Source organism: Thermochaetoides thermophila, assembly GCF_000221225.1.
Source record: "Thermochaetoides thermophila DSM 1495 unplaced genomic scaffold scf7180000011816, whole genome shotgun sequence".
NCBI lineage: Eukaryota > Fungi > Ascomycota > Sordariomycetes > Sordariales > Chaetomiaceae > Thermochaetoides > Thermochaetoides thermophila.
The window spans coordinates 2,387,276-2,410,448 of record NW_006383032.1 but is presented as its reverse complement, the minus strand read 5'-3'; the positions used below and the strand labels follow the sequence as shown (position 1 = coordinate 2,410,448).

Sequence of the window (23,173 nt, the reverse complement as noted above, 5' to 3'; positions counted from 1 at the left end):
AGAGAGAGCATCGCATAGGTCCATCACGCCGAATCCTTCCCCCTGGACAATGCTGTCAATGTCGCAAGAAACAGTCAAATCACTAGGCTTACTGCCATCGCATGATAGTGTGTGAGAACCAAATCGAGAAATGCCAACGGAAGAAGCAAACACCAAACTCCCAACATCTCCTTCCTGCCTACCCAGCCACCAATGCTCCTCCGATCCTTAAAAGTCCGAACCTGTGAGAAAACAAAGCCAAGGAAAAACACGAAAACACTGCAATGGATTAACAGACAGACAGCCTGCCCAATGAAACAGGATCCCTTTCCCTGAGGTGATCAAACAGTCTCCTCAGCAGAACATGCCTTCCATACCCACCCCAAGCAATAGACTTGGCACAGTAGGCAGCGGGAGGGAGCATGCTCGTGCCTTTAGCCCTTGCTCAATTCACCGTGCAAAGGAGCTCAGCCTCAAGGATGAACTTGCCCTCCTTATACCTCTCGGTCGACTCGTACGCCTTGTCGTACTTCCAGCCGACAATCTCGCTACAGATGCGGCACGAGATGTCGCGCACAACATGGCGGCCCGTCGTCATGGTTCGCTCGGCCGGCTCGCCCGCCTCGACGTTGACTACCGTGTTGAAGAGGTACGCTTTGCCATGTTGACCGCGGAAGTTCTGTTTGACTCCCGAGGTGCCCGTGACCCCAATTTTGGGGAGGGGAGGGAGCGGTGAGTAATCTGTTCATTTGCTCTTTCTTTGATCTTGTTGTTTGGACTAGGGAGGGAGGGAAGGGATTGGCGGGATAGGAGAGAAAAGGGAGCCGGAATAAGGAGAAATGGGGGATAAAAATTACCCTGCTAATGATATCATCGTGGTTGGCAAGGTGAGTCTTGCAACCCTTGCACCCGTAAATGCGGGAGCTGTTAAGATAGGTGTTGTACGCGAGGCCCATGGTTGCAACTTGGGCTGTACGTATGCAAAAGCAGAAGTGACAGGCAAAAAGAATGCGCTCGAGCCGGTGTACTCAGCTAGGAGATGACCTTTTTGTGAATTATATCTGACTCTGGAGGAACGCCTCTCTTGTATTTGGCCGGTCTTAAGTGCCTGTAGATGAGAAAATGGGAAAGTGGTGGGTAATCGGCCGGGTACTGATGCTCTTTGACTCGCCGGGAGCTTGTTTTACGTGGCAGGGCAGCGGGGATTCGGGGATGTGTGATGCTCGAGCAAGCAACGAACGCAGCGGTTATCTGTAGTTCTGACCAGTATGCAAATGAAACTGGCAATTGATTCACGGATTCGTGATCGGGTGTACGTGTGCTGGGCGATGGGTGATGGAATGCTCAGTTCAAGGAAGTTACGGGCAGCTGAGGAGCACGGATCGGCAGAAGCCTGGTGGATAAAGGCTGAGTAAGTTCTAGTTTGATGGGAGTGACGGCAGCTTGGCGTTTGAGCAAGCTGCGGCCACTCGGCGTTTTTTTCTTTTATGGTCCTCTTCTCACTGTGCTGTCTTGAATGCGGTAATGCCTAAGGCATGAGGTGCGGCGGTCTCCAGAGCGGGAACAACTGTGGCCAAGCGCTCAGAGACCTGAGCTTGATCCCGTTGAACAAATCAGCCTAGTTTGTTGCGTCTGGGAGCAGAAATGCACAAGACAGTGAAAGTAAGAGGAGCAGTCAACTGCAGGATGCAGGGAGAACGGAAGGTCAGTTCAGTTAGAAGTGTGAAAGCCAGCTAGATACGGAGTGGCGACAAAAGATAAGAAGCGGGACAGCAAAAACGAGCAACAAGCAGTCGAGGTCAATGACAGAATAGCCCTTTGGTTGTAGCACTGGACGGCTTAACAGAAAGAGGCAAGTGGACTGTAAGCTGTGTGGCAGCAGGCCAACAATGAAAGTGGGATGTCGGGATGGAATCGAAGTTGGAGCCAGGTGACTCTTGCTGCGAAGGTTCGAGACAACGAAGGAACGAGCGCTGGAATGAAGTGGTTCGCGGCCACGGTGGAACAAGTCCACTGGCGACGTCACGCGCTGAGGGAGAGGTGGGGGCCAGGTGGGGTAAGGAGCACCTCACTGCTGGCAGCAGCAGGGCTGCCACCGCAGCAAGGCAATGAGGGTTAGGGTTCTCTTTGCCCAGTAGGAGACGGAACACTTGGCGGAAAGGATGGCTTGGGGGGACGCACTAATCGATCATTAGTGCGAGACATTGTACAGCCAGCAATTGATGTACACCGAATCACTAGTGTCAGGAAACTCAAATCAAAAAAGAATGTACATTCGGTATTGCCCGATTGCTGCGTGAGAGACTCTGTCTGCCGCAGCCAAAGATGGCACTGGAAATACATATACATACAAATGAAGACATAGCAAGCAGACGCAGACCGATCAATGCACAAAAGTCTCCAGCGCCAAAGGAATCCCCTATTTTCCCAAGTTTCTGTGTAGCTAACCCCAATCCCATGCTTATCCTGTTACAGTTTTGTCCTTCATTCCTTCTTTGTCCCAGGGGTGTTTGGTTGGCTAGATATTTTGATCTATCATTCCTTTACCAAGAGAAGGCCTCCTCGATAAACTCAACGCTTCCCTGGTACATGCGGTTGCGAACCGCCCTGCGGACCTCGTCACTCAACGAGCCCGGGCCGCAAACCGATACGGCCATGGTGCCCACTTGGCTCTCCATCTCCATGCCAATGAGCGTGTCAATGTTGGGCCGACCAGGGAACATCTGGACAGTGTTGCTCGGGCTCTGGATCTCCTTGGTAGACCGCGGCCGGCTGACAAACAGCAAGATGCGCAGAACCTCGCGGCGGCGCTCCATAGCGAGCACCTGGGTCATCCACGGCCGGATCCACTCCAAGTGTTCCGGCGACTGAATCGACCAAACCATGATGACCTTACGCGTGGCTACAGTGCCGTTGGCATAGCCGGCCACAAGCTCACGAACGTGGGGAACGACCTGAGTCACACCCACACCACCGGCGAAGAGCATAACAGTGCCGTACGAACCAAACCTGTGCGAACCGCGATAGGGACCCTCAACCAAGCAACGAGTGACCAGCTTGCCGTCCGGACGGGCACAAGCGCGGGAGTAGAGGGCGCCGGTGAAGCCGGTCCGGCCACGAATAATGAAGGAGATGGTGGTCTTCTTCTGACCATGGATGTCGCGGCGGGAAATAGGCAAACGGTCAGCATCAGCGTGGTCGTTCTCCTCACTCCAAGCGACGGTGAAAGGGTGTGACTGCCAAAAACCGATAGAAGGCATGTAAAGGTAGGCATGCTGACCAGGCCTGAAGGTCCAAGGGCGTGCCATAGTCACAGTAACACGACAGGCACCGCCGGGAAGGGCCTCGACGAGCGCCTTGGTACCACCAGCACCAAAGTTGTGGTAAGCAACCCGCAAGAAGCGAGCCGCGCGGTCACAGGCCCACAGGATAACGACTGGGTACAGGTAACGCAACTGGGGGAGCTGCTTCATGTCAAGGTGCCACCAGAGGCCAATGACCGAGAGAATGGCCAGAGCGATGTGAAGAATCTTGAAGGTCTCGTAGTACGCGTGGCGGAAGATACTGGCAGCCTGAATGCAGATGAAAACCATGGCGCAAGTCGAAACGAAACCCCACAACAAGAAGGGAACCTTGGTAACCGTAGAAAAGGCGGACGGCCAGCCGTTGGTTGAGGCATTGCTGACCATCCAGGCTAGAGTGTGGGTGAGGGCTTCGAGAGCAACGATGCGGCCGAACCAGCGGTGCAGGAGATTGAAAGTATCGAAGGACATACCGAGAAGCTGGATGAGAGGGTTGTTCCGGCCAGCCATCAGGAAGAGCGGGATCATGTTGACAGTCGCCAGATAACCCGTACGATTCCTGACGAGGGCTGCGACTTGCCTCAGGGGGCCGGAAAAGTCGATAGTCATGACGCAGAAAGCGACATTAGTCGCAAAGTAGCCGAGAAGGAAAACAAGTTGCATTCGGGTAGGCAGAGTGCCCATGTTGAGAGCTGAGCTGAGCTGGAACTCGCGATTGTGGCGCTTGCTGAGGATGGGCGCATAAAGAATGTTCTTCTTGAACCACGCCCACTCCTCGTTAGGGCGAGCAAAGTAGCGCTGTGTTTCGTTGTAAAGGCATGCCACATGCCGGACATAGCGAATGATCATGGTGGTGAGCCGCCAGGTAAGGAGAGCGATCGAAATCGAACCGAGAACAATAAGCAGGTAATGGGCCAAGAGCTCGTTCACAACGTCGGGGTCAAGGCTGTTGGTCGCTCCCCCAGGTCCTCCATATCCCCCTTCCTGCTGTCCCTGAGCCCCTCCAGAAGCGCCCCCGGCTGCTCCCCCAGCACCTCCCCACTGCCCTCCTGCAGCACTGCCCTGGCCTTGGCCACCGGCTGCCCCTGTGGCAATAGGAGCCGCTCCTGTAATTGCTTGACTGGACATGGCGAAGGATTATCTCGAGTTCGACGGTATTCTGAGTCTGCCTTGTCTGGTCGAGGATCGAAATGTCGTATGTAGGTATGTATGGCTTGTAGTTGCAAGATGTTGATCGCTTTCAAAGGATCAACCAGATTTTAAAGGAGTGTCGAGTTACTGGTTATGAAGACGAAGGCGGGCCCAATGATGACCGAATCCTGCAGTCGATGTTGAGCACCGTCAAGTTGGTTGTTATTCGTTGCTAGGTTGATAAGGTAGGTATGGGTAATGGGCAGTGATGCTGGTGCCCAATACCAATCGATTGAGTGAAGGAAAGGAGAACGATGGTGAACGAGGATCGGTATGTCGGCCACAAATACTCAAAGTACTCGATTTTGTTGTCTTTGGCCACTTGGTCACCTGCCCATGACAATTCAGAAGTCCAGTACGAAGAAAAAAATGGCCTTGTTCTCAGAAAGGAATGAATGTTGCCGCTCCCTTGGCCAGGCCGAATCAGAAAGGAGAGTAGTGGTGAAGGGAAAGGTAAGCGCGCTGCGTTATGAAAAGGGAGAGAAAGTCGAGTCGAAGAATGTGAATCAAAATTCTAAGGGTTGGGAGTCGGCGAGAGCAGGCAACAAGGCTACAAGCTCCGTGGTTCAACAACGGAGTTGTCTTGGGAGAACAAAATGCGAAGAAAAAAGATAGTGCGGGATAGAAAATGGCTTCAAAGGGCGTGCATAATAGAAAAGGAAATCGTAACGTAGAACCTGTGGAAGTGGAAGCAGCGCAGAGTCCTGGGCCTGGGATCAGGGTCGCATACGCACATGCAGCGCATAGGAGCCAGCGGATGTGCTCCAGGGGCAGGGAGGGCAGTGTCGTGGAATCGGGACAATCGTCCGACCACTCTCACTCCAGACCCCAAAGGGTTCGGTAACAATACTGATCTCTATGCTATTAGATCGTAATTTACATCCCCTGAACTCCAAGGCCCTGCCTTTGTCAACCCTGCGGGGCCGTATCCTCCCCGGAATTGCGTGCCGTGACACATACGTGTAAGTATCGCGAGAGATCCTGCGTCATCTCGGGAGACTTGTCACAGGCTTCACGCCCCTAACCATGCATTTCTTGGTTCTCTGGTTCTTCGTGTTTCCCATAATAAACCCACAAAAATCTCTGCCGATCAATCAGCGTCTCGATCCCAGCCCCCGGGACGCGTAAACCAGAGCTGAAGGAAGGATACCGACCGTACAAAAGGTAGGGGAAGCCGCAGAGGAAGAACGTCAAGAAGAGACAGCAGAAACAATCAGCAGACAACTGCAAGAGAGCGTTTGACCCCGCACTGGACACACGCTGCGTTCCCTATATCAGACATCATACTTCCAGCGAATCAAGACTTGCGGTTTCGTTGACATCTGGCAGAGTGGCTGGCTGGCTACTTGCTCGGTGCCTGTCTCCTGTAGTTTCTGTCTCTCCCCAGCCGGCTTTGTGTCGGCCTGCGTCTGCCGTCCAGTGCGTTTTGCTTCAATGCCCCGCTGTTTGCTTTGTGCGCCGCATCGCAGCCAGCGGTCCAGCAAGCCGACAGCAGCATCCGGCGCTCCCAGCGTATCCCAGAAACGTCAGCAAGTTCACAGCGTGGGCGGGCCCAATGGCCTCACAGCAAAAATGCCGTCCTTCCAGCGGCCGACGGTTGAAGTCCAATCAGGGCGGCAGAAAGCGATCCATGTTCCTGCATTTGGAACCATCCCCACCTTGACGCGACGCAACCCGCGAATCGCATCACAGCAGTTCCTGATCCGATTGCCCATTCGATGCTCTATGCTGCCCCATGCTTCTGGGGACTCCGCCAAGCACGCTGCGCGCCGAGGTGCCATTGGGCGAGAAGGTGAAACAGCGCATGAATCCGTGCCCGGGATTGCGCCAGTAAAAGTGCATGGAGGTTCCGCTCATCAGCCACTTACATCAGCCTCTTTTGTAACCGACCGTGACAGAGGGGGTGGAGGCTTGCAGCATCTGTTGGGTCTTGTGAGGGTTGCCCTTCGGCCAAGCCAAGAAAATTTGGTCCGTCGATGTGAGGTTGGCGATGAGGCTCATGGAGCTCATTCTTTGATCATTTTTAAAAAGAGTCGTAATCGTTGAGATCGTTGAGATGATGTGGTCGTCAAGGGAGAATAGGACGTGAGCTTACATAATCCATGTAGAGATTAGAAAAGAGAATCACAGAACTCCATCGAAAGCGTCACCACCACTTCCGGCCTCAAACAGTAAGCGCGAGAACTGCTGCCGTGCCTTCTTGGATCTCATATCCGCGAAACGACCAGCAGGATGGCTGCGTATTCGCCGTCTCGGGCCCGGTGCTGCCCCTTGCTCCACGTTAGCATTAATGGTAACATCATATGTCTATGCATGTGCCGTCTTGCCAGGCATCGTAGCGTAGGTAAATGATGTTTCAACGAGTTCAACTTCTAAGATTTCCTTTATGACGTTTGCCAAAGAACAGATATCTTCGCGGCTCGATCTGTATATGATCGACGCTGAGCCTCTACGGCCGATCTCCCGTAAAAAGGCTTCTAGGCGTTTCAAGTTTCCAACTGATGGCTCTGAAGCCAGTACACAAACTTATCCCAGCTGCTTCGTTCCGAAACAGTCTGCTTTATGATTTTCGCGGGATACCTACCATAAGAAGGGCTTTGTATAAAAAGAGCACAACGAGCTCAATATCCGACCGATCAGCAGGCATGTAAAAAGGCCAAGGCACAAGGAACTACAGGTAGGTATGCCGCTATGTTCTCAAGTCGGGCTAGGCACTTCATCGATATCTAGCAAAATGGAGAGTATTACCGTGGCTCTTGTTACCAGTGGCGGCATCGATCTCAAAACAGAAACGAGATTTGCTAGCTTCCTCAATAGGGCAACAGAAATCTGCCGAGTCATGGGGCAAGTAACTGGTGCTGAGCCGAATATTAATGGGATGTGGGATGAGATTGCAAGGGGTCGAGCACGTTTGTGAGGCACTGGTGTAACGGTTGCCCGGATATGTCTGAATGTACCAAAATTTCCACCCCGGCTGTTGTCAACATCCAGGTCGCAACATCCTTAAGATACGACCTGCTGTTTCACACAACAACAAAACATTGAAGACTACTTCGTCTGAACAACGCTCCAAACAATACATCATTCGATGTCCCACATGCCCAAGGCAGCAAGGCACTGCCATCTTGCCAACACCAGACTACCAGCAGACCTGTCAAAACAGAGTCCACGTCACCTATGCCCCCCATGGCCAGATATCCCAGAACATCCAAACAAACCCTATTACCCTGTTTATCAATTCACTCCATACACCAAGCTCCATATCCTACCCTCGAAATGTATACATCGAAGCAGTGTTGAACCTCGTCACAGGTAAAGATACTGGGTTAGAGAATGCTCAGCTCATCTCCACTATCCTCGGCCTCTTCACAGCCACGGGCGCGAAGACATTGTGCCAAAGAACAACGAGACAACGACTGACCGAGCCTCGAGTTGTTGTGACATACCTGCGATGTCTGTGACAACGTTTTCGGTCTAGGTTTCTCTGACACCAAATGTTGCTTTTTCCTTGGCTTGTTGGCAATGGCGTTGTTCGCGGGTTTCTGCTCATCAGAAGCGCTTTGTTCCGTGCTCTTGTAACCACTACCCAGGACATCGTTGATATTTTTTTCGCTCCTCTTACGAGCTAGAAGGCAATCACTGATACGAGTACGAGTCTCAGACTCGGACTGCGATCTAGCGAAAGCCAGTACAGAGGCACTGCCCGGCTGTTTACCAGATATCGACAAGCGAAACCGAGCTGGACGCTTGCGTAGCGGCCTGCTGGCGTTCTCGTTGTCAGATACTCTTGTGTCAACATTAGCGTCAACATCAAAACCAAGTTCATCCCCTGCCGCAATGAAGGTCAAGCGGCGCGAGACGCGGTGTGGTTGGCGCTCGAGGAGAGCAGGTGATGACTCATTGGCGATTTTGCTGAAGCCACCATAGTCTGACTCCAGAATTGTGATCTCATCATAGTCATGGTCTATCTGATGTTGTAGTGCTTGTTGATGTTTGGCTGTTGACTCCGATTCTGGTGGTGTTGCCCTGTCAGTTGTCGATTGGGTGGGGTTATGATCTTCCCATGTAATGTTGTCGTCATCGTCGTCATAGTCTGTTCCCAAGGATGCATCAGTCTCACGGTCAGTTTCGGATTGACTGGTCTCTCCATCCAGAACCACAAAAAGCCGAGCCAGGTGACCACTCCGTGTTGGACGCTCTGTTGTCGTTGGTGTCGCGGCCATCCACTCCGCAATTTCAGCATCCCACTTCATACCAGAGAAAGGACGGGTCTTTTTCATGCTACTCCCGGAAGTCTTCTGTCCTGGAGTGCTGTTTTTGGCCCTAACTTCGGCCTGCAACTGCTCAGCAAACTCAAGATCTCGCAGATCACCCGTCCGTTCTGCCAGATGAAATGCTCCATCAACCCGCATGTTAGCGAGTGCGTCATCTGGTAGCTGGAGATGTGCTTCCATCTTGTTGAAAAATCCAAACAAATATTCCCGAGGGGCCAGGCCCACATTTGCACGGCTGCAAGAGTGTGCTATCGCGCTCAGAAGTGCCGCTGTGGCATTGTATTGAAGCATTAGACCTTCATTGCCTATGCAAGAGTGTACCCTTCTCCAAGATGACTCGATCTGGCTTCGCGCTTTGGAGTAGGCAGATGCTTGGCAAGTGTCGTTGTGCGGGAGACAGAGGAAACCACATAGAGAGATCAGGTAACTGCCGAGTTTCCAGCCGCCTTGTTTCCTTTTCCTCAGGCTCTTGAGACAATAGTCAACAATCCCTTCGAGCCGTCTTCTGAGAGCCTCGAACCTCCTCGACTTTTCTGGCTGCTCGGATTCCTCCTCAGAACGTTCAAGACCCAACAGCACCACCGATCCGAGAGCTGCAAGGGCATTGAGAAGCCTATTCTGAGGCTTCCCTTGGAGCCGAGTCTGTAGCTTTCCTCGTGGCTTCCTTGGCACTGCGAGATCACAAAGCAACTCGAGCACAGTGGCTATTAGATCGACCGTATCCGCGCAAGGCCGTGTCTCGGTGATCGTATACAGTAACGACGACCACAGTGAATGCATACCTTTGGAGAGCACCCATTCACGGGGCAGGAGCTCCTTGTCTAACAGCTCTGTTACTATCCCTGGAACAAGGTGCTGCAAATTTTCATGTCTCCGGAGTAGCTCGAGGGGACGGAGAGCTGGTGAGGCAAACGGATTATCATCGGTCGAGGAAGGCTTGGGGTATTGCCGGATCACGTATGTCCGGATGAGCCCCATGCACTCTTTGGCTGGCATATGTTCAAGACATACTCTGATCAACAATTCGGTAACTGGATCCTCGAATAAGCCATCCAAGGCTGCCTTTTGTACAATCCTTAAGCCATGAGCTCGGGCAACTAGACAAAGATGTCTCCATCCAGCGGTTGTTCCCAATGACTCCAGCTCAGAGTATATCTCGAATGATACACTAGCCCCTTGAATTGCGGACCTGGCCCCTTCCTCCTCTTGCTGTTTAATAAGTTCTATGCACTCGGGCACTTTGCGGAGACAAATGGACAGTAACGAAGTATGTTCTGCTGCCTGGTTCTTCTGTGGAGATGTGGCCCGCAGTAGGGAGTCCAAGGCCCTGACTACAGGCTCGTACAGGCTGTATCTGGTAGAATTAACTTGTCGGCGAAGGTGGGCCAATTCTGCGTCGTAGTAGCATCTCGTTTTGGTGCAAAGGTCATTGCTGTGTTGACACCGTTTGCTCTCCGGATATGGTCGTAGCTCATTCTGGCGCGGCTTTTCCGAATCCTGGCTCAACGACAAACTAGAGGTTATGGAACCTCGCAAACGCAGGAGAAAGGGGGTAGTTAGTCTCAAATCTGGACTCTCCTGGGCACCGGACCGGCCAAGCATCTTCTGCATGTTGCGCTGGGGAGTGATTGTAGAATAGCTATCGGCAGATGTCCTTCGAGGGCCCTTCCTCGAATACTTCCGGCATGGTCGTGACTCGCAATAGTCATCATCGTCATAGGGGTAGCCTCGCTTGCCTAGCGATGACTTGGTCGCGGCCGGCCCAGATGCGGAACGGGTCAAGACGCGTCTTTCTTTATCCTTCCGGAGCGCGGCGATGTGGGCCAGCAGTGGCCGAAGCAGCCGATGGCACCGGGTCGCTGTCCACGGCTGGCTCTGTTCAGAGGCGAAGCCTGAACTTGCTGTGCTTGTACCTGCTGCGCCGTACTGCCTATTATTCGAATGCTGACTGCGATGCTTTGGTGATACTGTTATGGAATACTGAAACTCCATCGCGGGATCATCTAAACGCGCCTCGTCGCCGGCAATTGAGACGCGCCAGTTATTCAGGTGAGACACCGAAATGGAGAATATAAGACTGAGTCGCGCCGTCGAATCATTGTCAAGCCTCAGTCTGTGCTTTGATTCGTTGTCGTGGTTTCGCTTGTTTACTTTCCTTCCTTATCCGGAAGGCGGTGAGGCATGCACTTGGCCCACCCATTTGGGCCCACGGATGCGTCGGTGGATGGCATCCCGAGTCGTGCCGAGTTGTTGCGACCGACCAAGGCGTCAGTGCCAAGTGGTGGGGTGACTCTGGCGCTAGCCTGACATGGCGACCCAGCCCTGGCTGGAGGTGGGGCTGCGACACGCAGCTGGGGTTCGTCCCGCCGTTGGACCGGTCTCCAATCCGCATCATCGATCCGGCAAAGAAAAAAAGTTGAAAAAAAATTCCGTGCCCAAAAGCCAATGCCTTGGATTGACCTGAACAACAGTTCTTCCTGCCACTCTCCCCACTGTCGTTCTCTTCAAACACCACTTTGAACGCTCACAACCATCGACCTCACATTGGGCTTTGTGAGAACTCCCAATTGGGTCGAGTGTCAATTTTACAACATCATTTTTTCCTTTCTCCAGCCCCTCCTCTCTCCCCGCTTTGCCCGTTGCATATTTTCTGCAGCCGTTACTGCTTCGAGGGCGGCAAACCTGCAGTCAATCTGTAATATTTCTTTAATCTCGATTCTCGATTCTTGCCCAGTCCAAGAGTCTAGAGTCGACCTTCGACAAAATGGCCGACGCATCGTCCCAAGCCCCAGCCGCAACCAGTATGTGCAGTCGTGACCTCAATTTCAACACCCGAGCACATACTCGCACACCTACCTGCCTAACCGTCTCAACTGTTTTATCCCTCATTCCCGGCGAACCCAACTGACCACTGCTCTTCCATCTGGCTTAGACAATCCGGCGGCCGAGACGGTTCCCGTCCAGGAGACGGCCCAAAACGAGCAGCCGACAGAAAATGGCGCTGAGCAGCCCGAAGGTGTGTGTTTGGACGCAAGACCAGCCTTTTCATTAGTCTCCTGAATGCTTGTCTAACTGCTGCCGGCCTCGGCCGTCGCTTTTCTGCTCAAGATGCGCCCTTTGTTGTAAAAGTTGTCCTTCCTCACGACCCCAAGACGCCGCTCGAGCTGCCGGTAGGTGTGCCACTTTCCGAGAAAAACTGATTTCGATATTCGGAGATCTGGTATCAGTTTGGAAGCGATGGCTAAGACTGGTGCAGGTTTCCCCGTTGGAACAAATCCACGAGATTCGGCAGTCCATCATTGAGCACCCTGTGGCTCTTCAGTACTCGTGCTTCCACCTGGAGCACAACGGCCAGCGGGTCAACGACTTCGTTCAAGTTTCGGATGTCGAGGGCCTTGGCGCCGGCTCCGAGCTCCATGTCGTGGAGGACCCGTACACGGAGAAGGAGGCCAGAATCCACTTCATCCGGATTCGCGAGCTTATTGGCGCTGCCGGCGATCGCACCGACACCGCCCAGGGCATTCTCGCTGGTGTCTCTATTTTCGACGATGTCGCAGCTGCCGCTGCCGAGGAGGCCGAAAAGGACCTCGAGCCATATGACTTCGATGCGCCGGCTGATCTGTCGGTTTTGCTCCCCAAGGAGCTGCCGCCAGCACCCAAGACGGTGAAGCAGATCACGCTATCGCCCTGGAACCCTCCTCCTGCTCAATGGCGTCAAAAGGGTCACCTTCTGTACCTCTCTGTCACGACTAATGAGGGTGATCAGTACCAGATCACCGGACATGTTGGCGGTTTCTTCGTTAACATGTCCAGCAACTCCAAGTTCAACCCCCTTCCTCGTACCGATGCTAAGGCCGCGTCGGCCCATTCCCTTTTTACTCTTCTGGGCAAGATTTCTCCCTCGTTCAACAGCGCATTCTCTGAGTTCCAGCAGTACGCCAACAAAAGGGAGCCTCTCGCGACCTTCCAGATAGGCAATACTGTCCCTGCTGCCCCCTGGCTTGTTCCCCCTGCCTCCTCGTCGCATGTCGCCCATGTCTCGGACCAGACCCGCTCTCAGGAGACGTACCTGCTGGGTGGCGCTGAAAACACGGATTCGCTGAGGGATTGGAACGAGGAGTTCCAGTCTGCGAAAGAGCTGCCTAAGGAGACGATCCAGGACCGCGTCTTCCGGGAACGCCTGCTTGCTAAGCTCCATGCCGATTACAACGATGCTGCAGCTCGGGGTGCTGTCTTGGTTGCTCGCGGTGAGGTTGCTCCTCTGAACCCGACTGAGGGCCGTGACGCTCAGATCTTCGTCTACAACAACGTCTTCTTCTCCTTCGGTGCTGACGGTGTCGGCACTTTCACTAGTGAGGGCGGTGACGAGGCTGCCCGTGTTGCTACTGGCAAGGATGTTCTTGGTGTCAAGCTCGTCAATCAGCTCGACATCGACGGTCTCTACACTCCTGGCACTGTCGTTGTCGACTACCTCGGCAAGCGTATCGTCGGTCAAAGCATCGTCCCTGGTATCTTCAAGCAGCCTGAGCCGGGCGAGAACCAAATTCACTACGGTGCTGTAGACGGCAAGGATGTGGTTGCTGCTGACGAGAGTTTTGCCCCTGCTTTTGGGAAGCTGGCTCAGCAGCTGCGCATTAAGAAGCACGCCGTTTGGGATAAAGAGAACAAGCGCTATGACCTCGAGACGAGCGTCGAAATGAAGGGTCTTCTTGGCACCGATGGCCGCAAATACGTCCTCGATCTGTACCGGATTACTCCTCTCGATATTGCATGGATGGAGGAGAGTGGTCCCAATGGTGCCGAGTACCCCCACCGGATGACAGTTCTGCGTCCCGAGCTAGTTGAGGCTCTGGGCAAGCAGAAGGCTCGTGAGTTCGTCGCTGCCGAGCTGCAGAAGCGTGCTGCTCAGAAGAAGGAGGCCAACGGTACTGCCGAGAACCAGGAGAAGACCGAGGAGCACAAGGCTGAAGAGAAGGCTGAGGAGGCGAAGGCCGATGATGCCGAGAAGAAGGCTGAGGAGGAGCAGAAGGAGGACAAGAAGGCCGACAACATCGACCGGATCGATATGTCTGGCTTCAAGTTCGCCCTGAACCCTGATGTTTTCAGCGGCCAAACACCACAAACAGAGGAGGAGAAGGAGCAACTGGCCAAGGACGAACAGGAGGTGCGTGATGCTTGCAAGTATCTCCGCGACGTTGTTATCCCTGCTCTTCTGCGGGATCTCAGCGAGTCGGACATCAGCTTCCCCATGGACGGCCGGTCGCTCACCTCCCTGCTGCACCGTCGCGGCATCAACGTGCGCTACCTCGGCAAGCTGGCGTCACAGTGTGACGGCAACGCTCGTCTCGACTGCTTCCGCGAGGTTTGCGTTCGTGAGATGATTGCTCGCTCGTTCAAGCACATCGCGTGCAAGTACCTCAAGACTCTTCCTTTCCCTCTAACCTCGTCTTGCTTCTCTCACCTCTACAACTGCTTGCTGGGTACTGGCCTGAACGCGAAGCCGGTCGCCGAGATTGATGAGTCGTATCGGGCTCTCTATAGCGATGCCGACTTGGCCTTCGAGAAGGTCACTCCTGAGAGCCTTCGGGAGGAAATCCAGATTGAGACGACCAAGCGGTTCCGTTTCGTTCTCCCGGAGAGCTGGTGGACTCAGATTAAGCACCTCCAGCTTCTTCGTGAGATCTCCCTGAAGCTCGGCGTGCAGTTGCAGGCGAAGAAGTTCGCCTTCACTGTGGCCGATGCTGAGGCCGAGCCAGCGGCTCCTGTCCAAACTCCGGCCGAGGCTACTCTTGCTTCTGCCTCTTCCTCTTCGAGCAAGAAGAACAAAAAGAAGAAGTCTCGCGATGGGTCTCCAGTTTCGGTGCCGGCAAAGGTCCTACCGCCGCAGACTTTCAGCCCTGATGACTTCGTCAATGTGGTGCCCATCATCAAGGATTCGGCTCCTCGTAGCGCGCTTGCGGAGGAGGCCCTGGAGGCCGGTCGCCTCTCTATCTATCAGCAGCAGAGGAAGCTGGGTGAAGATCTCCTCCTCGAGTCTCTGTCTCTGCATGAACAGATTTATGGTCTTGTTCACCCTGAGGTTGCCCAGATGTACCAGACTCTGTCGCAGATGTATCTGCAACTGGATCAGGGCGAGGCTGCGGTTGAGCTCGCCAAGAAGGCAGTCATCGTTTCTGAGCGGACTTTCGGTCTTGACTCCGCTGAGACAGTGCTCAACTACCTCAACTTGAGCTTGTTCCTTCATCATCGTGGTGAGAGCAAGCTGGCGCTCGGTTTTGCCAAGCACGCCCTCAAGATCTGGAAGGTCATCTACGGTCCTGACCATCCCGACACCATCACCACGCTCAATAACTACGCCGTGATGCTTCAGAGCCTCAAGGCGTACCACGAGTCGCGGCGGTGGTTTGAGGAGTCGCTGCGCGTCTGCGAGAAGGTGTTTGGCAGGCAGTCTATTAACTCGGCTACTCTGCTCTTCCAGCTCGCGCAAGCGTTGGCTCTCGATCAGGATCCTAAGCCTGCCGTCGAACGCATGCGCGAAAGTTATAACATCTTCCGCAACGCTCTCGGCCCTGAGGACAAGAACACTAAGGAGGCTGAGCACTGGCTTGAGCAGCTCACGACTAATGCCGTTGCTGTGCTCAAGAACGAGGCTCGTCGTCAGGCCCGTCCTGGCTTACGTCTTGCCTCGCGTATTGGCCGGTCTACGCCTGCGACTGCCGCAACGGCCCCTACCACGACCCCCTCGGTGCCCCCGCCGCCTCCGGATCTCGACAAGCGCACTATTGATGAGCTTGTCCGCTACATCGAGGGCGGTGACAAGAAGAAGAAAAGCGGCAACTCTGGTGGCTCGAGCACGGGCAGCAGCGGTGGTAAGAAGCGCGCTGGTCGCGGCAACCCGAAGCGGAGGGGCGGTGCGAGTGCTTAGGAGCATACCCCTCCTCCCTCCTCTTCGGGATCGAGTACCCCGTGCTGAAATGGAAGTCCTGTGGGATGAAATGAAATGAAACTTGTACAATTACATAGCTCTGGTTGATATTTGTATGGTATGTTTTGTTTCTTTCTCCCTTGTGTTAGTGGACAAAACTTTCCTTTTCCTTACCAATGCATCGACGACATTGAAATGGGTCGGTTCGTCGAATGGTTGGGCCTTGGTTGGGTTCATGATGTCAAATGTCATGTCATGTCAGGTCAGGTCAAGACACACAGGGGTAAATTGTACAGGGACTTATGTAGAGCGGGAGATAGGAACAAACAAATAAGGGCAAAACAGAGAAGTAGGGGGAAGGGGAGCGAAGGCCGCGATGGCGATGGCGGTTGCTGGTAGTTGGACGGCTGATGTATTTTTGGCATTTGATATGAGCAGACAGGTAGAGAGCATCACATCCCCAATCCACAATGTCCCGCATCCAAGACGTTGAAGAATAATATTTATAGACGAGAGCAGTTAAGTGACGGAGCTTGCTCAGCTTCACTCATAATGTTGTCTCAAAACTGGCTGTCAAATATCTTGAGATTTTCATGTCCGAGAACCATGTCCCAAGCATGATATCATAGGGTACCTGCCTACCTAGGCATTCAATCAAACCTATAGCCACAAACTCAGACGGGGGGTATCTTGGTTGTCTGTCTCTGGGAACAAGCAACTATCGAGTGCTCATACACATAAAATTTCACTATCTAAACATAGTAAATCTTGAAACCGACATTGGCTCATTACATAAATGAGCAAGGGAAATTTTTCTGATGACCTACCGTGGCCTGTGGTGGTAATGATGGCGATGGCGGGGTTGGGAGTAGTGGGTGGTTGGTGAGGAGGTTGGGTGTGCTGGTTTTGGGCCGAAGGTTGGATGCCCCTGAATCCGTTCCCAAAACCAAACACAAACAATCCACAACATCCGAGAAAGGTGTGCGGATTATGATGGGTAGATAACGCTGCTCTCATGAACATTTACACCATGTTAGCTGATATGCAGATGTCAGCTCACAGAATGATCCCTTGGATATAGGTCGCTGCTATATGTAGGTAGTTCATAGGCAACTTTCAGCTCATGTGAGAGAACAACGGGATGTTAATGTTTGTTGCTAAGGATCCGTGCTCCCGTCCCACTGACAGGCTAGTTTGACGGCAGAGCAGGAGGGGCAGGTTGGGGTTGGGTGGATCGAATTCTGTAATCAACCACATAGTCCTCCACAGCGGACAGCAGACGGCGCGGGAAAGCCTCTGCACCCACAACCCCGCAGAAAAGAACCAAAGAACCAAACAAGAGTCCATCTACAGTAAAAAAAAAAAAACGAACACCAGGCTTTACTGCATAGCCGGTCTGCTTATACTCAAAACTATGGCACGATGCAGGAAATATTTTTTATGTATTCGCTTACTTTATTTCCAATGCAAAAAGCCATTTCTGCAGTAGGCTGTGGAGCCTACCATTCCTGTCTCCGTGTCTTGCCATCTGGATTTGTCATGAAAAGTTGTCTGCCTCAACAGAGCACAGTGTCTGTGGATACTTGCACTGGTCTGTAGCTCACAACCACAATGACGAGCAGAATGCAAGCGTCCATCGCCGTGCACGTGAATCCCCACCCTCTTCCCACCCGCGACTGAAAAAGACGCGCTTTTCTGATTGGTCACTGGCCATTCGTCTCCCTTCCTCGCGCCTTTGAGTCGCCAACGCGAAAAAAACTGGGGAGAGTCGTGTGGTTCAATTAAACAAATCACAGCACTGGCTGCAGCCTGCACTCTCGAGTTCAAGTCCTCCAACCCCAACCCAAGAACCAAGAAGTTCTCGCCGCAGACAACTCGCAGCTGTGAGCGCGTGTGCGCCTGCGCCTGCACCTGCGCCTGCAACTGCTTGTGTCGACTGAGGTTGTCCTGCACTGAGTCGACTCTGAACGCCGAATCGCCTGCTCCAGGTTAGGGTGTGACTGGCATTGTGTTTGCGGCATCATCAAGCATTATCATATCAAATTGGGTGCGGTTACCGTTTGGTCTGAGCGGTTTGGTTTTGATTCAGGTTTCCCGATTTCAGACACGCAGACACGCCTGAGTTATCATCACCTGCATCCATCGCACCCACACCACTGAACATAGCGGTAGTTCACAACTCCGGAACCAACGAATCTCCACGGTAGACGAAGTTCCAGTCTCTGCCTGCGTCGCTGTCGCTGTGCGTTCAGTCAGTGAGCGTCACAGTTGGGACGAGAACAAGCCGCAAGCCGCACACCTGCCGCCATACACGCGTGCCCCCATCTCAACCCCGTTTCCAGTTCCGGTTTCATTCATCCATTTCGCTTTTCGACCTTTTCGTCCAGCCGTGTCGCATCGAGCAGGCGAGCTCCGCTTGTGATCGATCACACACAGGGCACAGGCTGTACCCAAGTTGGCCTCCCCAAGCCTCAGGAAGAAAGAGGAAGAGAAAATACACGCAACTCACAAACTCGCTAGTCGCGCACGCAGAGAGCAACTCAAGTTCCCACGCACCTTCACCCAACTACATACAGCCCCTCATCTGTTGCCCCTCTCCAAAATTCATTCATCACTCTTCTCTCAACCCATGCTCTAAGCCATTTTTACAACCTCCTCAATAAGCCCCGCAGTCATGCCGACGCCACAGAAACGCGCGCAGCGCGCTCGCCGCGACCTGCGCAACGATGCTATCGCCGACTCCTCGTCGCCCTCACGCCCTTCCAAGCGCCGGAGGAAGGTAAGAAGACTTGTGCATCCCACTTCCGGTGTCTCCTACTCCTTCTCTGGACCTGTTTAAGGGCGTGTGTGCATTGTTAATTATGCACTTCGCATCTGGCTGGCGCACCCCCTCCAACCTTCCCTGCAGCTTCGGAAGGACTTGCAGCTAACCATCCATCTCATTTTCTGTGTCAATAGAATGACGAGCCCACCTCCGAGCCTGCAGAGACGACGGACCCGATTGATGAAGGCGACTCGTCGCATGTCGCTGACCAGTCCCTGGTTGAGGATGATGACCAGCTGGTTACTCGAGTCACTCAGCACTTGATGGCCCCTGCTGGCCCTGTCCAAGCGAGCAAGGATCATTCTAATAGCATCCACGAGGCCAACAAGGAGGGGGTCAAGGCATATGCGAAGATTGCTGCTTTGGACTGGACCTACTACATCACCAAGCTTCAGGTCAACATCGGCCGGTCATCCGACCCCTCGCAGCACCGAGAGAATGCGCAGGACGATCCCGATGCCGTACACATCGACTTGGGACCGAGCAAGTTGATCTCCCGCCTGCATGCTGTCATCTACTTCAATAGGGATCAGGAGAAGTGGTGGCTGCTGGTCAAGGGTCGCAACTCGCTCAAGGTGGATGGCGCTCTCTGGAAGGTCGGCCAGTCTGGGCCCTTAAGGAGCGGCGAGGTTATCGAGATTGGCGGCATCGAAATGATGTTTGTTCTCCCCATCGAGCTGAGCCCGCTTCAGATTGCCCCCCAGTATCTCGAGCGCGCCGGCATCATCAAGCCCGACCCGGCAGCCCCTACCCGTGCAGGCCGTCATCCGCTCCCATCCGGTGATACCGCATGCTCGAGTTCTCCGAGCAAGTCAACCCGTGGCCAGTCTTCGCAAAAACCCCTAGCTCCAGCGCCGCCTGACTACAAGCGGCCCGGCACTCCTCCATCGGCCCGGGGTCGCGGCGCCAGCACCAAGACCCCCCATGAACAAGGCAGCAGCAACCCCGTGATGATGGCCCATGGCGATGTGGATCTGAGTCTTGATGAAAATCGTCACATCAAGCCGCAGTACAGCTACGCCCAGATGATCACCCAAGCCATCTTGAATACCCCCGACCAAAAGCTCAATCTGGCCGGCATCTACCAGTACATTCAGCAGAAGTATGCCTATTACAGACATCAGCCGGCAACGGGCTGGCAGAATTCTATTAGGCATAACCTGTCCCTTAACAAGGCCTTCGAGAAGATTGCTCGGTCGACCGATGAACCCGGCAAGGGTATGAAGTGGCAGCTCGTCCCTGAAACGCGCGATGAGATGGTCCGTAGCGCTTGGCGAGGAGGCCGTGGCGGCCATCGCGGTTCTTCCAACCCTTCGTCTCCCAACCAGCTCAGCTATATCACTTCCGGACCCAAGGATATGGCGGCGCGGGATCCAGTTTCGGCGCGCAAGCGTAAGGTCTCGCCATCAGGCTCGCCCCAGCCCCGCTCTTCCCTCCGAGAGTCCTCAACCATTACACCGGTACGGCCTACCCGCAAGCCCCTCCCCGATGAAGCCGGTGGCCAAGCAGATAGTCCTCTGAACCCCCGTGCAGCCGGACGCAAGTCTACCTTAACCGCCAGCAACACCATCAACAACAATATCACAAACCCTGCCGCGTCTGCCACCCTGGGTATGGTCGAGAACGCCAATGTGACAGCCACCCCGGCCTCGCCGACTTTGACCTCGTCCTACCTACAAGACAACGACGGCTCGTCCTTCGTCACACCCGCGCCTCACCGCGTCCATCCCAAGCTGGCCCCTCCCAGCACAGCCCAGCGCCCCTCCCAGCACATGCCTACCAGCTCTCCCGCTCCCTTCTGGAAGTATGCTGACATCGGGAGCACCCCGCTCAAGCCTACGCAGGCTATGACTCCGTTCGAAAGCCCGTCAAAGATCATTGCGGGGAATAATGCTGCCAGTGGCGGCGGAGGTGCTTCTAAGGTTGGCGGTGGTGAGAGCGGTACTGTGGTGCTCCCTCCGCCAAGTAGTAGCCCGCCTCCGGCTGCTGTGGGTAGCCCGACTCGTGTAGCTTCGGGAACTTGCCGAGCGGCGCCTGCTGCTACTGTGGAGGATCCCACGAGCCCGCCTGTGTCGGCTCTTAGTGCGGCGACGGCGTTAGTTGGGGATGAGGAGGAGCAAGGGTTTGATTTGACGAAGTATGCTCCCCCCTTCAACTCCCTACATTTACTAGTATGAGTGATATGATGCTAACTAAGTCTCTAACAGGGGCTTCCAAAGCATCGGCAGCTACCACGCGCCCGTCGGCCACGGCAAACAGGTCCAGCCTGCCACTGCCACAGCGCCTGCCCCTGGAGCGGCCACCTCTAACGGCGATGTACCCACTGCAGCTGCTGCCAGCAGCGGGAATGCTTGAGTTGTCATTGTTTTTATATCCCCTCTTTTTTCGACTTTTTTATGCCTTATCCCAACATTTCTATTTAGCACGGTTCTGAAATCTGGTTCACGGGGGGTGGTTCTGGTTCTTATTAAGGCTACTGGTTTTGGCGCGGCTCTATTGCTTTTATCTATATTTGCCGCTGGTCTGGCTGGTTGTTTTTATTGTTGCTGTTGTGGCTGGATTTGTTGTGTCCACCTACCTACCTGGCTTTTGGAACGATGCATCGGGTTAAGGGAGAGGAAAGGATGGTATGCAGTGTTTTTTTTTTTTCCCTCGTGTGTGTTGTATGTACTACGTTGTGGAGCAGCAGTGGGCGAAGGTCTGGGGGTCGTACCGACTGCTTCTGTTATGGAGGCGGAGAGAGCCTCAGCCGAGATTACATGTAGTAGTACTGGGATGGTCTGGAGGTTTAGCTCGATTAGCTTTTGCTGGGAAAGCTGGCTGAGCTCACTGTATTTTGCGAGCTAGTTAGGTGTTAGTGTAGGAGTAATAAGAGGTTTTCCCAGCGTGGTTTTGTGTTTCGGGCCCTTGGTTTGTGCTATTATGAGCGTCGTGAAGCGGCCGTCCATCTAATTGGGTTACGTATGCCCGGGAGACCATATGTCAGAAGAGTAGGTAAGGTATCTTTTGAGGACACGAAATTTCTAAGGGGGCAGGCCGATAAAAGTTAGGCCGATCCTCGACCTCATTGACTAATATTCTTCCCTCTTCATCCGTCTGGCTCTTCCTAACGTGCCGTACGTTGTGCCATTGCGCAGGATTTGCCGTGGAGCTTAACTACGTCCTGAGCTGGGGGTAAATCGTGGCAGGAACACACACCGGCAATATATCCATACTGATTTGTCCTACCACACTGTGATGTACAGTTTGTGTATCTATTGCCTTTTTTATGGTCTGCTGCTGGACAGGATGAGCCCCAAGTGGGTTTGACTGGCGATTGGAGGAGATTTTCCAGTTCTGCTGACGATGATTCTGTTCAAAGATAAGGGTGTGTCTAGCTGTGTGCCAATGTTTGATGCCGTAGGGCGTGGGTTTAAGTTGTAGTTTCGAGCATGAATCTTATGTCCATTAACCTTAAGACTATTGTTATTGCTCCATCGATTCTTAACCTCCTCAGAATGTTGATCTCTGCCCTTGGTCCATGGAGGTACGCTCAACATTGATGCAAATATTAGCAAGGTAGTCTGATGTGAAATACTTTTCCCGAACATGGAGTAATTAAAAGCCAGTCTGGATTGTTTCCACTGCTATCTTGGAAGATGAAAATGGGAAAACAAAACTTAAAAGGATATTGCAAAGATGTCACATCCGTGGTAACTGAAGCACCGGGCGACCAACACAACTTCCGGCCGAGTTGTGTCTTCGTGATGACCGGGGGGAAGGGAACCAACTTGAACAGCCTACGGCGCAGCACTGTTGGGGGGCTGCTCATTGGTTTATTTTACCTCCCTGACGTGCTGATGTAATCCACGGCGTCCTGATGCCATATGGTGCCTGGATTAGGTGAAAAATTGTATACCAAGAGCAGAGTACAGTTGTAGCAGAGCAAGGACTGGGAGCACAATCTCTGGTGTTCTCTAGGAGGACGACCTCGGTGTTCCTTCTGCAAGAATTGAGCAGTACACTCAGGTAGTAGCCTGCTCATCAAGTACTGATGGAAGATACCTAAGTTGTTGATGTTGTCGGTACCGTATGCTCCTTGGCTTCTAGTATAACGAAGCGGGCAGAAGGTCATTACTGGCACATAAGGTGGGAAGGCATAACCGGGGAAGACAAGATCATTGATTCATGCGATGGCGCTGGCGTTGCATGCATTGGTCACGGAATTGAGCAAACTATTGAGGGAGCTACAGAGCAGATGAACAAGGTCTCATATGTCTCCCACACTTACTCCATTGCTCAGCCAGTCTGAGAGCTTAACAAGCACTTAATTAAGACCACCAATAACAAGATAAAAAAAAAGATCTGCTTGATGCGCTTAGGTAAGCTAAATTCCCATTGTTCCCAACAATCTCCTCGATAAAGTTAGCAGAACCATCAGGTTCAGAAGTTGTCGAGGCTGCCCTGAAGATTGCCATCAAATGCTTACTCTAGAAAGGGCAAAATAAACACGTAAATTTCATCGGCCGCAATGAATCCTACCACAGAACCACCATCGGCTCGCTTTTCAATGTCTGGTATCACACCCGTCGGGAACCATATCACCCTGCTTCGCTCCCTTCCTCGGTCTCTGGCAGCGACAACACTATCATCAAAGATCCCTGCCCGTAACCCCTACTGCCAGAAGAGAGGCGACGGA

At 53.4% G+C, this 23,173-nt stretch overlaps 5 protein-coding genes across 5 annotated transcripts; 2 read left to right on the top strand and 3 right to left on the bottom strand.

Annotated features, from left to right (window-relative positions):
* Window positions 1-424: 424 nt before the first annotated feature.
* CTHT_0027340 (yippee-like protein) lies at window positions 425-935 on the bottom strand (the record flags this gene model as incomplete). Its single annotated transcript, XM_006693128.1, has 2 exons — window positions 425-658; window positions 837-935. 2 exons carry the CDS (start codon window positions 933-935, stop codon window positions 425-427), a joined length of 333 nt encoding a protein of 110 aa, XP_006693191.1.
* Window positions 936-2,522: 1,587 nt separating this feature from the next.
* On the bottom strand, window positions 2,523-4,409 carry CTHT_0027330 (reductase-like protein; the record flags this gene model as incomplete). The annotated part of the gene is made up of 1 exon (XM_006693127.1): window positions 2,523-4,409. The coding sequence occupies one exon, from the start codon at window positions 4,407-4,409 to the stop codon at window positions 2,523-2,525; it is 1,887 nt and encodes a 628-aa protein (XP_006693190.1).
* A 3,389-nt stretch (window positions 4,410-7,798) lies between these two features.
* Window positions 7,799-10,738, bottom strand: CTHT_0027320 (uncharacterized protein; the record flags this gene model as incomplete). Its single annotated transcript, XM_006693126.1, has 1 exon — window positions 7,799-10,738. The coding sequence occupies one exon, from the start codon at window positions 10,736-10,738 to the stop codon at window positions 7,799-7,801; it is 2,940 nt and encodes a 979-aa protein (XP_006693189.1).
* A 772-nt stretch (window positions 10,739-11,510) lies between these two features.
* On the top strand, window positions 11,511-15,671 carry CTHT_0027310 (eukaryotic translation initiation factor 3-like protein; the record flags this gene model as incomplete). Its single annotated transcript, XM_006693125.1, has 4 exons — window positions 11,511-11,547; window positions 11,679-11,762; window positions 11,876-11,916; window positions 12,003-15,671. The coding sequence occupies 4 exons, from the start codon at window positions 11,511-11,513 to the stop codon at window positions 15,669-15,671; spliced, it is 3,831 nt and encodes a 1,276-aa protein (XP_006693188.1).
* Window positions 15,672-18,345: 2,674 nt separating this feature from the next.
* On the top strand, window positions 18,346-20,850 carry CTHT_0027300 (putative fork head protein; the record flags this gene model as incomplete). The annotated part of the gene is made up of 3 exons (XM_006693124.1): window positions 18,346-18,450; window positions 18,630-20,632; window positions 20,703-20,850. 3 exons carry the CDS (start codon window positions 18,346-18,348, stop codon window positions 20,848-20,850), a joined length of 2,256 nt encoding a protein of 751 aa, XP_006693187.1.
* Window positions 20,851-23,173: the final 2,323 nt, after the last annotated feature.